Genomic DNA, 12,179 nt, shown 5'->3' with positions numbered 1-12,179 from the left:
GGGGGAGAGGGAGGGGGAGAGAGGTGGAGGAGTGAACGAGGCGGAGTGGGATTGGAGAGGAAGGCGCAGGGGGAGGTGGATCGGACGGCGCGTGGAGGGCTTTAGGATTCGGGACGGGCCGCTGGAGGGTCCAGATCGGTGGGTCCTCTTTTGATCCCGGTTCACTCCTGATTTTCTACGGCAAGGATTGTAAGGAGGCCATTAGTGATCTTAATTACGCACAAAGTGGAGTACACTATAATTCCTAGTACTAAATTACTCCCTCCGTTACTAAATACAAGTCTTTTTAAAGATTTTAATTAAGACTATATATGGAGCAAAATGAATAAATATACACTCTAAAAAATGTCTATATGCATCCGCTTGTAGTTCTTATTATATAAAATCTCTAAAAACCCTATATTTAGGAACGGAGGAAGTATTTATCGAATTTAAATGGTAATCTCCAAAAGGAAAACACTCAAAAACAGTCGTTCATAACTCTTTGCGCGTTGACTGCCTTCATGGCCGTTGGATCTAAGTTTGATCGAACGGACCACAGCAACTCATACAATGTAGTCCAGTTTAGAATATGGCCCTTGTTGCAACGGCTTCAAGCGCAATACCAACTCTGTTTGCAGATATGAGCAAATAGGGTTTGTTGCCGACACAACATAGGCCACATTGCAAAGGTATAAACGCTTCGACAGACCACAACACAACTCATGCTGCAAACGCCCGGACGCAGCATGAGCCATGTTGCAAATGGCTGGGCGCAGCTGAGTGACAGAGATCGGAGGGCCATTACGCACGCCACCCAACGGTTGTTGAGGCGGTCAATCCGATCATCAACCGGCTAAAGCATAAATTGACCATCAACCGGCTAAAGCATAATCAGTGTTTATGTTTACACATGTTGTGGGCGTTTGTGCATGCACTGTTCTTATAAACTCAAAAGTAATTTGCTACAATTAAGTGAGGAACAAAAAAGGCAGATTTGTTAAAGAACTTTTGTGAACAGGCTGTGCAATTTATTTTAAAAGTTTCTACTAGTGTGCAAGCATTGCATTTTAGAGAGCAATGCACATATGAACATACCCATTCGACATATATACTGTCTTAAGATCCATCATGCAGAGCAAAACCATTGGCAAGATGACACTGATCACCAGAATCACGAGGATAAGGTTTACACAGGAGAAGGAGAAGGTTTTACAGACAAAATAACCAAACAGCATAGCATAGTACTCACGACCCCAAGAACGAAGCAACGTAATGGTACTTTTAAAAACATAGCTGAAGCTCCAGCGTATCATTACAACACAGGCTTACCCAGGAGATATAACAAGACAAGACACACAAAACCATGTGAAGGACACCGTCAAAGTTATACATAATCGTTTGCACCAAATGTTGCGATCTTATGCGATATCTAAAATGAGAACCGCGAGGGTCCTTGGGAATGACACGTTCGACGCGATGAGCGCTCGTTCAGTAGACCGTCCCCTCCGGAGGCTGCACTAGTTTCCGGTTGTGTGATGTCGCCATCTCTTTCTTAAGCTGTATCAAGATGTTCTCCATTGTGTACTCACGGCGCCAGTTGGACAGCAGGCTAAACTTCCTTTGGTCCACCTGCATTTTTGCTCCAGGTTAAGTTTGAAATACAAGGAGAACAAGTGGATATACAAGAGACAGTGCCATACCAATCCAGTCTCGGCATTTACACAGGTCATGTTGATTCTTGAGTGAAACCTAACAGTCGGTGGCCTGTCGGGATAGTCCTTGTCACAGAAAAGCTTCAGCTGATAAATCCGGCCCTCATGGACAGTCTACAAAACCATATATAGATCAACAAGAAAGCACAAACTCAGAAATGCAACAAATCATATTTCAAGAAAACAATGGTCAGTGGAAATATCTCACGTTGTGGGGACCAATTATTGTTCCTGTCCAGGAGCGCATGTAGATATCATCTGCGTCATCCATTCCATAGCTAACTGTTCCATCCCCAATGCCCTTCTCTCCTCTCTCAAGCTCTTCCAGCAGTCTAAAGTTCCTCGGCACTACAGAAATATTTTTATGGCAGTCAGTATCAATAATTCACTTCCAACAACATTAATAGATACGGCATAGGCACATCATCAAATCTGATGTTCAGAATAGCTACATACATAAAACGAAAAATGACCATAATTTTTTTTCCACCCAAAATACACTGAACCAGGTAGCCGGCAGCTTACTAACAATTTTAGTTCTGCTTGCAGAGTTTCTAATACAAGTTGTTCCAATGAGCAATTAGGACCAGTAGATAACGAAGGGATAATTGCACCCGGCTGCATAGAGTAAATTATCGCAATCCTAAATGACAAAAATTCTCAGATATCTTGGATTCTACCTAATTTTGTTCTCATTCTTTTAATGTGCCATTTCCCTTGGCTGTGTAGCATCAGAAGATTACTCGCTTGTACAGCTAAACAATCACAGAAATGAGATTTTATTCCTGTATTTCCAAAAGGTGCGGCTATTCACAAGCTCTAGACAATAGTGGGAATGTGGTGTGGAAGCAATAAGGATTAATACATTAAGTGTCTTCTATTCCAAGGATTCGTGAATTCTATAAATATATAAAGTGTGATTGGTTGCTCTTTTAGGGAAAAATCGCCCAGTTGACTACACCTTGCAGACTCGCATAGTGAATTTCCCAGAACAAAGCGGCCAGCTGCCAACAAACTATTTCATGTCGCGACAACAAACAAGCATAGACGGGGAACACATTAACCCCAAGTATTCAGTTGTAGCAATCCTCTGGACTAGATGAAGAGCTGATAGTCTAAGGATGTAAGTGGGGCGTGTTCGCGGCCAGTATCATAGTATGCATGCTAGCGTCAATTTTGTGAGCGGCGAACTATTGCCGAGTTTTGCAGGATAAGTGGGTCGCTGCTTGCATCCGTATGATAGTGTCCTATCTACCACCACTTGGCACAAAGCTAGTCCATATGATGCATTTTACGAAAATATCGGCACCAGCAGCAAAGTCATTACGTTCATCCTATCTTCTGGGTAGATAAAATTTGACAATTCCTACTCCATCATAGATCACACAGATTACCAGCAGCTATGGACTCCAGTTCCATGGTATCTTCATCCAAACAAGCAACCCCGCATCATCATCCTAGTGACATGGGGGCAACAGTATGTGGCTCAGGTGCAGAGCTTCCTGCACCATACCATACCGCGACCTATGAAAGACCACTTCCCATAATTTTCTCGCAGTCAAAACATTACTTGTTGCCTAATGTGTCAGAGCCCTGCAGCCAAGACATCGCGGGAAGGCAGGCGGCAACGGATGCCAGCTCATCAATTCTTCCTAAATACTGCAACTTATATTACCATGAAGCATGAAGGCGACGACCTAACACGAGTCCCGAGAATTGAATGAACTGAGCTCAACTGAACCCCATTTTTGCTAAATTTAAGAATCTGCCATTCGCAGCAGTAGTCCACACCCTAACACAGGTACTTGAGCAGAGGGGGATCTCTTCCCCCGCGGACGCGCCGGAGAAGACCAGATTCGAACCATGGATGGGTGGACGGGAACGGATCCACGGCGTCAGAGAGCAAATCCGCGACTGATTGGACGGATTGAAGCATCGTATCGGTCGCATACGGGGAGATTTGGGGCTTGGCGGCTGGCTGGCTGGGAGGAGAAAGTAGCAGGAGAGGTTTGGGCGAGCTAGGGCTTACCGACAACTCCGGCTGCGTCACCGCTCGACGCCATTCCAGCTAAGTGGAGGGGCACGGGGAGGAGACCGCCCGACGGATGCGAGAGGCGAATTCGGGGCGGCGCGCGTGCTCCGGTGGGGGGAGGCGGGCGGGCGTGCGTGCTCGGCGGCGCTCGTTCCCCTTTGGTGATGGTGGGGTGGTGGTGGTGCACGGGTGCGACAGTGCGAGCCGACGGGGAGAGGGGTGCGATGAAGTACGCGCGCAGGTGGGCTGGGTTGGGCCAGTCCAGGTCAGTTGGGCTGGGTTGGGCCAGTCCGGGTCAGGCTTGTGATGATGAGTACCAACGGGGATGCATGATCGAGTATACCGTTGTGCACACGGAATATTGAGGATTCATGAAGCTGGAATTATGAGAAAAAAGGCCACTTCTCGGTGAAATCTGCATACAGAATGTTAATTTCTACCAGGGATCGCCGCGAAGCTTGGCTGAATGGCTTGCCTGGCTCTTCGGAAAGAAACATGAACGAGGACGCATGGAAGAGTCTTTGGAAAACCCAAGTCCTGAAGAAAATATGTATGTTTCTATGTAGGCTAGCAAAGCAGTCATTACCCACGGAGGATGTCCGGGCTCACCATCATATGTCCACATCCAGCATGTGCGGCTTTTGTGGAGCACCGGACTCATGGTGTCACTCCCTAGTTGAATGTACAACATCCCGATGCACTTGGGCTATGGCAGATGAGGAGGTGTGCCAAGCAGTAGTTGCTAACACTGAACCGAATGCTAGACACTGGTTGTTCTCACAGATGGAAACATTATCAAATGCTCGGTTTGTAAAGCTCGCTGTACCCTATGGGCCATATGGACATCAAGGAGGAAAGCAATCCATGAGGGGATTTTCCAAAGCCCTCAAACAGTTCATTCATTTGTAGGAAGGTTTTTGGACGAACTGCAGGTAATCAACACAAAAAAGGTGAGTACCTTAGCCATAGGCTCACGCCCAGTACAAAGACCAAAGGCACCGTCCCTTAACTTCTGCAAAATTCATGTTGATGCGGGAATCAGGTTTGGAAGAAAAGTATCAGCTGCAGCAATATGTAGGGACCACCATGGAAATTTCATGGGTAGTTCATCTTTGGTTGTTGACGGAATGGATGATCCATCTCCCATGGAAACCATAGTGTGTAGGGAGGCTCTTTGCTTAGTAGAAGACCTACACGTAAACTAGTTTGTGGTAGCATGTGACTCGAAACAGGTTGTGGATGATATTGTGAAGAACAACCAAGGCAAAGGAGGAGCAATTATCAAGGAGATCAAAGCCAGGGCGGCACCTTTTACTTGTACTTTTGTTTTTGAAGGTCGTGACTCAAATGTTGAGGCGCATAGATTAGCTAAATTTTCACTCTCTTTAGCTCATGGGTGTCATGTGTGGTTTGGCCAGCCGCATAATGTAACTTCCATCCCACTTTCTGTGGAGTTCGATGAATAAAATTAGGCTATTACCCCTAAAAAAGCTCATGATCAAGTGGTCGCTGTCCGGTGCCATCCTTGCCATTGCGAGCCCGCGTCAAGGAGAAGCCGGTATCGCCACCTCGCTATTGTGTCAAGACGGAGCCGACGTCGCCGCCCTCTTCGCCGCGTGAAGGCAGAGTAGGCGCCCCACTCCCGCGCGTAACTGCAGTGTCCAAATCGAATGTCGGGTAGGAGTAGGTGTCACCGCTCCACAGCTGGTACATCCATATAGACCAGTCATCCCTGCATCGCCACGCCCGTCTGGCGCAACAAGGCAGTGAAGGAGGAGGTGTCGCAGGCCCTGTGTACTTACAGTTTTGTTTATCGGTGCTCTGTGTGCCAACATGTTGAGCTCGAGCACACCAAACCAGCAAGCCTCCTCGAACCCCTGCCAGTGCCGGAAGGGCCATGGACCGACCTACCTATGGACTTCGTCAAAGATTTGCCCAAGTCCGGCAACTTCGACATGATCATGGTCGTGGTCGGCCGCTTCATCAAGATAACACATATTGTTCCTCTCTAACACACTTTCACAGTGCAACAAGTTGCTCGAGCTTTCTTGGATTTGGTTGTCAATATGCATGGGGTGCCAAAGTCGATCGCTTCTAACCGCAATAGCATCTTCATCAGTCACATGTGGTGCGAGATGCTCATAGATGTGGGCACCAAGATCTAGTACTGCATAACATACCACTCGCAGACCGACGTTCGGAGCGAGCGATGAATCAGTGCCTCGAGATGTATCTTTGGTGTGCCATTCACGAGACATCAAGCAAGTGGCAGCGCTGGCAACCAATGGCAGAGTTGTGGTACAACTCTTCGTTTCACTCATCACTCAACTGCTCACTCTTCAAGGCATTGTATGGCAAAGAATCAAAATTGGGAGCTTCAGCAAGCTGGCTAGGCCCCTGAACAACTACGACAACCAACCACATGGACTGGAGCAAGCACACTGAGATGCTTCGGGAGCAAGTCATCCGTACTCAGGCTCGCATCAAGCTCAAGGCCGACAACAAGATTCGTCTGGTGTTCCATGTCCCACATTAGAAGCCTTTCACACCGAACAATCACTATAAAAAAGACACATCTGTGACATTTTGGGCCGAACGATTTTTTTTCCTGTCATGCTTATGACACTTCTATGATGATAATTGTGACAAAACCCGGTATCATCATAAATGTGGTGGGCTCCTACTTCTATGACAAAAAATCATGACAGAAAATGGGCTTCTCGTCCTGGGTGGGCCGGAGACGCAGCTGCATGACATTCTTTGGGCCGTCCATGACAAAAAAACCATGGTAGAAGCGAGGGCGAGGAAAATATTGGGGAGTTCCCGGTTACGGTGGGTGGTCGGGGGCCGAGCGATGCGCGTTTCTCTCGTACACGTACGTGCGTAGATGTTAGGCGTGGGATCTAACTGAACCCGAGCGATTGCACTGCAGGCTAGGCGTTACTGAACCCGAGCGATCGATCGATCTAGCTGTTAACTGAACCCGATTGAGTGATTCCTTCACTACTACTGCTAACTGAAGCCGATCGAACCTGCTGCCTCTTGATGAACAGTGAGCGTTGTTGGGGGGTTGGATGAATAGTTCCCAGTGGGGGGTTAGATGAACAGGACCCCGTGGTAGTAGAGGTCATTGCCGCTAGTCGAACAGGACCCCGATCGAGCCGGTTGAGGATGGATGAATAAGACCCATGGAGGGCTGGATGAACAGGACCCCGTGGAGGGCTGGTTGAACAGTAGCCGGTGGAGGGCTGGATGAACAGTAGCCCGTGGAGGGGTGGTTGAACAGGACCTCGTGGAGAGGGCTGGTTAAACAGTAGACGGTGGAGGAGCGGTGGAGGCTGGATGAACAGGAGCCCGTGGATGAACAGTGGCTGGTGGAGGCAGGAGGGGAGACGCCATGGATGAACAGTCGCAGGTGGAGGCTGGAGGAGGTCGACGGTGGATGAACAGTTGCTCGTGGAGGCAGTCGATGGTGGAGATGAACAGTAGTCCGTGGAGTCCCGTTTTGCGGTACGCCACACCCCTCCCGATAAACAGGACCCCCGTTTCGACTGTAGCGCTCCAACACAAGTCTGTTTCCTTCATTTTGCGGTACGCCACACCCCTCCTGATCAATAGGACCCCGTTTCGATCGTAGGAGTTTGAAGAGAAGTCTGTTTCCTCTGTTCTATGGTACGCCACACCCCTCCCAGTGAATAGGATACTGTTTCGACCGTAGGCAGTCGAACACAAGGCCGTTTCCTCTGTTCTGCGGAACGCGAGGCCTCGCTTCGATCGATTGTTCCGTCCAAGCCGGTTGGCTCCTAATGAACAAGACGCATTCCGTTGCCTCCCGATGAACATGACGACACAGTTTCTCCGTTCTGACCCATCCATGTACGCGAGTCCTGGCCGTACGTATGCGCGAGTAGGTGTTCGAGACCCCGCCCATATGTACATACGTGGTCGTATTTGTTGGGGAACTCAGTATTTCAAAAAAAATTCCTACGATCACGCAAGACCTATCTAGGAGATGCATAGCAACGAGAGGGGGAGAGTATGTCTACGTACCCTCGTAGATCGAAAGCGGAAGCATTATGAAACGCAGTTGATGTAGTCGAACGTCTTCGCGATCCAACCGATCAAGTACCGAACGCACGTCACCTCTGTGATCTGCACACGTTTAGCTCGGTGACGTCCCTCATACTCTTGATCCAGTTGAGGCTGAGAGAGAGTTTTGTCAGCACGATGGCGTGATGACGGTGATGATGAAGTTACCGATGCAGGGCTTCGCCTAAGCACTACAACGATATGACCGAGGTGGAATTCTGTGGAGGGGGGCACCGCACATGGCTAAACAATCAACTTGTGTGTCTATGGGGTGCCCCCCTCCCCCGTATATAAAGGAGTGGAGGAGGGGAGGGCCGGACCTCTCATGGCGCGCCCAAGGGGGGAGTCCTACTCCTAGTAGGAGTAGGTTTTCCTCCTTCCCTAGTTGGAGTAGGAGAAGAAGGAAGAGGGAGAGGGAGAGAAGCAAAGGGGGGCTGGCCCCCCTCCCAATTCGGATTGGGCTTGGGGGGCCCACCTTGGCCGCCTCCTACTCTCTCCCACTAAGGCCCAATAAGGCCCATTGACTCCCCGGGGGGTTTCGGTAACCCCCCGGTACTCCGGTAAATGCCCGAACTCATCCGGAACTATACGAATGTCCAAACATAGCCTTCCAATATATCGATCTTTATGTCTCGACCATTTTGAGACTCCTCGTCATGTCTGTGATCACATCCAGGACTCCGAACTACCTTCGGTACATCAAAACACATAAACTCATAATACCGATCGTCATCGAACAGCGTGCGGACCCTACGGGTTCAAGAACTATGTAGACATGACCGAGACTCATCTCCGGTCAATAACCAATAGCAGAACCTGGATGCTCATGTTGGTTCCTACATATTCTACGAAGATCTTTAACGGTCAAACCGCATAACAACATACGTTGTTCCCTTTGTCATCGGTTTGTTACTTTCTCGAGATTCGATCATCGTTATCTCAATACCTAGTTCAATATCGTTACCGACAAGTCTCTTTAATCATTCTGTAATGCATCATCCCACAACTAACTCATTAGTCACATTGCTTGCAAGGCTTATAGTGATGTGCATTACCGAGAGGGCCCAGAGATACCTCTCCGATACACGGAGTGACAAATCCTAATCTTGATCTATGCCAACTCAGCAAACACCATCGGAGACACCTGTAGAGCATCTTTATAGTCACCCAGTTATGTTGTGACGTTTGATAGCACACTGAGTGTTCCTTCGATATTCGGGAGTTGCATAATCTCATAGTCATAGGAACACGTATAAGTTATGGAGAAAGCAATAGCAATAAACTAAACGATCATAGTGCTAAGCTAACGGATGGGTCAAGTCAATCACATCATTCTCTAATGATGTGATCCCATTCATCAAATGACAACTTTCGTCCATGGCTAGGAAACTTAACCATCTTTGATTAACGAGCTAGTCAAGTAGAGGCATACTAGTGACACTTAGTTTGTCTATGTATTCACACATGTACTAAGTTTCCAATTAATACAATTATAGCATGAATAATAAACATTTATCATGATATAAGGAAATATAAATAACAACTTTATTATTGCCTCTAGGGCATATTTCCTTCAGTCTCCCACTTGCACTAGAGTCAATAATCTAGATTACATAGTAATGATTCTAACACCCATGGAGTCTCGGTGATGATCATGTTTTGCTCGTGAGAGAGGCTTAGTCCGGATGGAATTGAAGCGTCTCTTGATGTGCTTGGTTCTCTTGTGAAATCTGGATTCCTTTGCCAAGGCAATTGCACCAGTATTGTCACAAAAGATTTTCATTGGACCCGATGCACTAGGTATGACACCTAGATCGGATATGAACTCCTTCATCCAGACTCCTTCATTTGCTGCTTCCGGAGAAACTATGTACTCCACTTCACACGTAGATCCCTCCAGGATGCTCTGCTTGGAACTGCACTAACTGATAGCTCCACCATTCAATAAAAATATGTATCCAGTTTGTGACTTAGAGTCATCCGGATCAGTGTCAAAGCTTGCATCGACGTAACCGTTTACAACGAGCCCTTTGTCACCTCCATAAATGAGAAATGTATCCTTAGTCCTTTTCAGGTATTTCAGGATGTTCTTGACCGCTGTCCAGTGGTCCACTCCTGGATTACTTTGGTACCTCCCTGTTAAACTAATAGCAAGGCACACATCAGGTCTGGTACACAACATTGCATACATGATAGAACCTATGGCTGAAGCACAGGGAATGACTTTCATTTTCCCTCTATCTTCTGCAATGGTCGGGCATTAAGTCTGTCTCAACTTCATACCTTGTAATGCAAGCAAGAATCCTTTATTTGCTTGATCCATTTTGAACTTCTTCAAAACTTTATCAAGGTATGTGCTTTGTGAAAGTCCAATTAAGTGTCTTAATCTATCTCTATAGATCTTGATGCCCAATATATAAGCAGCTTCACCAAGGTCTTTCATTGAAAAATTCTTATTCAAGTATCCTTTTATGCTATTTAGAAATTCAGTATCATTTCCGATCAACAATATGTCATCCACATATAATATCAGAAATGCTACAGAGCTCCCACTCACTTTCTTGTAAATGCAGTCTTCTCCAAATGTCTGTATAAAACCATATGCTTTGATCACACTATCAAAGCGTATATTCCAACTCCGAGAGGCTTGCACCAGTCCATAAATGGATCGCTGGAGCCTGCACACTTTGTTAGCACCTTTTGGATTGACAAAACCTTCTAGTTGCATCATATACAACTCTTCTTTAAGATATCCATTAAGGAATGCAGTTTTGACATCCATTTGCCAAATTTCATAATCATAAAATGCAGCAATTGCTAACATGATTCAGACAGTCTTAAGCATCGCTACGGGTGAGAAGGTCTCATCGTAGTAAACTCCTTGAAATTGTCAAAAACCTTTCGTAACAAGTTGAGCTTTATAGATAGTAACATTACCATCAACATCAGTCTTCTTCTTGAAGATCCATTTATTCTCTATCGCTTGCCGATCAACGGGAAAGTCAACCAAAGTCCACACTTTGTTCTCATACATGGATCCCATCTCAGATTTCATGGCCTCAATCCATTTTGCGGAATCTGGGCTCATCATCGCTTCCTCATAGTTCGTAGGTTCATCATGGTCAAGTAACATGACCTCCAGAACATGATTACCGTACCACTTTGGTGCAGATCTTACTCTGGTTGACCTACGAGGTTCAGTAGTAACTTGATCAGAAGTTTCATGATCATCATCATTAGCTTCCTCACTTACTGGCGTAGGAATCATTGGAACTGATTTCTGTGATGAACTACTTTCCAATAAGGGAGCAGGTACAGTTACCTCATCAAGTTCTACTTTCCTCCCACTCACTTCTTTCGAGAGAAACTCCTTCTCTAGAAAGGATCCATTCTTGGCAACGAATATCTTGCCTTCGGATCTGTGATAGAAGGTGTCGGTGTCAAAACCGGCGGATCTCGGGTAGGGGGTCCCGAACTGTGCGTCTAGGTCGGATGGTAACAGGAGGCAAGGGACACGAAGTTTTACCCAGGTTCGGGCCCTCTCGATGGAGGTAAAACCCTACGTCCTGCTTGATTAATATTGATGATATGGGTAGTACAAGAGTAGATCTACCATGAGATGGGAGAGGCTAAACCCTAGAAGCTAGCCTATGGTATGATTGTTGATGTGTATCTTGTCCTACGGACTAAAAATCCTTCGGTTTATATAGACACCGGAGAGGGTTAGGGTTACACAAAGTCGGTTACAATGGTAGGAGATCTGCATATCCGTATCGCCAAGCTTGCCTTCCATGCCAAGGAAAGTCCCTCCCGGACATGGGACGAAGTCTTCAATCTTGTATCTTCATAGTCTAGGAGTCCGGCTGAAGGTATAGTCCGGCCATCCGGACACCCCATAATCCAGGACTCCCTCAGTAGCCCCTGAACCAGGCTTCAATGACGACGAGTCCGGCGCGCAGATTGTCTTCGGCATTGCAAGGCGGGTTCCTCCTCCAAGTACTTCATAGAAGACATTGAACACAAAGATAGTGTCCGGCTCTGCAAAATAAGTTTCCACATATTGCCATAGAGAGAATAATATTTACACAAATCTAATCTGCTGACGTATTCCGTAGTGTGACACACCACGGCCAAGCCTTTATCCGAGTCGTTTTATTATCCCACCTCAGCGCGTCATGCGAGGCGGTTTCCTTGGCACGTCTTGTTAAAGCAGAGATCGTGTCCCCTTATTCCGGGATTCTCATCAATATGGGCGTGGGTAACCCAACCGCTTCTAGGACCCCTAGATTATAGGCAAGTCCAAACGGACACGGAGAGGGCGCTTGATATCCACCCTCTTTATAAAGGGGACAAGGCTTTTATTT

General features: G+C 47.0%; 1 protein-coding gene across 1 annotated transcript; it reads right to left on the bottom strand.

The window, feature by feature from the left end:
• Window positions 1-1,203: 1,203 nt before the first annotated feature.
• On the bottom strand, window positions 1,204-3,916 carry LOC119299245 (ubiquitin-conjugating enzyme E2 variant 1D-like). Its single transcript, XM_037576492.1, has 4 exons — window positions 3,724-3,916; window positions 1,903-2,042; window positions 1,683-1,808; window positions 1,204-1,611 (listed from the first exon to the last, which is right to left on the bottom strand). The coding sequence occupies exons 1-4, from the start codon at window positions 3,755-3,757 to the stop codon at window positions 1,471-1,473; spliced, it is 441 nt and encodes a 146-aa protein (XP_037432389.1). The 5' UTR covers window positions 3,758-3,916; the 3' UTR covers window positions 1,204-1,470.
• Between the last annotated feature and the right edge of the window lie 8,263 nt (window positions 3,917-12,179).

Source organism: Triticum dicoccoides, chromosome 5A (genome assembly GCF_002162155.2).
Source record: "Triticum dicoccoides isolate Atlit2015 ecotype Zavitan chromosome 5A, WEW_v2.0, whole genome shotgun sequence".
In the NCBI taxonomy this organism is placed as follows: domain Eukaryota; kingdom Viridiplantae; phylum Streptophyta; class Magnoliopsida; order Poales; family Poaceae; genus Triticum; species Triticum dicoccoides.
This window is presented reverse-complemented; position numbering and strand designations above follow the sequence as displayed.

Excerpts from the sequence above, each read along its gene's own strand:
- LOC119299245 (XM_037576492.1), bottom strand. The coding sequence starts at position 3,757 with ATGGCGTCGAGCGGTGACGCAGCCGGAGTTGTCG. Across the intron at positions 1,809-1,902 it reads CAATAATTGGTCCCCACAAC|ACTGTCCATGAGGGCCGGAT; the intron begins GTGAGATATTTC and ends ATGGTTTTGTAG. Across the intron at positions 1,612-1,682 it reads TAAATGCCGAGACTGGATTG|GTGGACCAAAGGAAGTTTAG; the intron begins GTATGGCACTGT and ends GCAAAAATGCAG.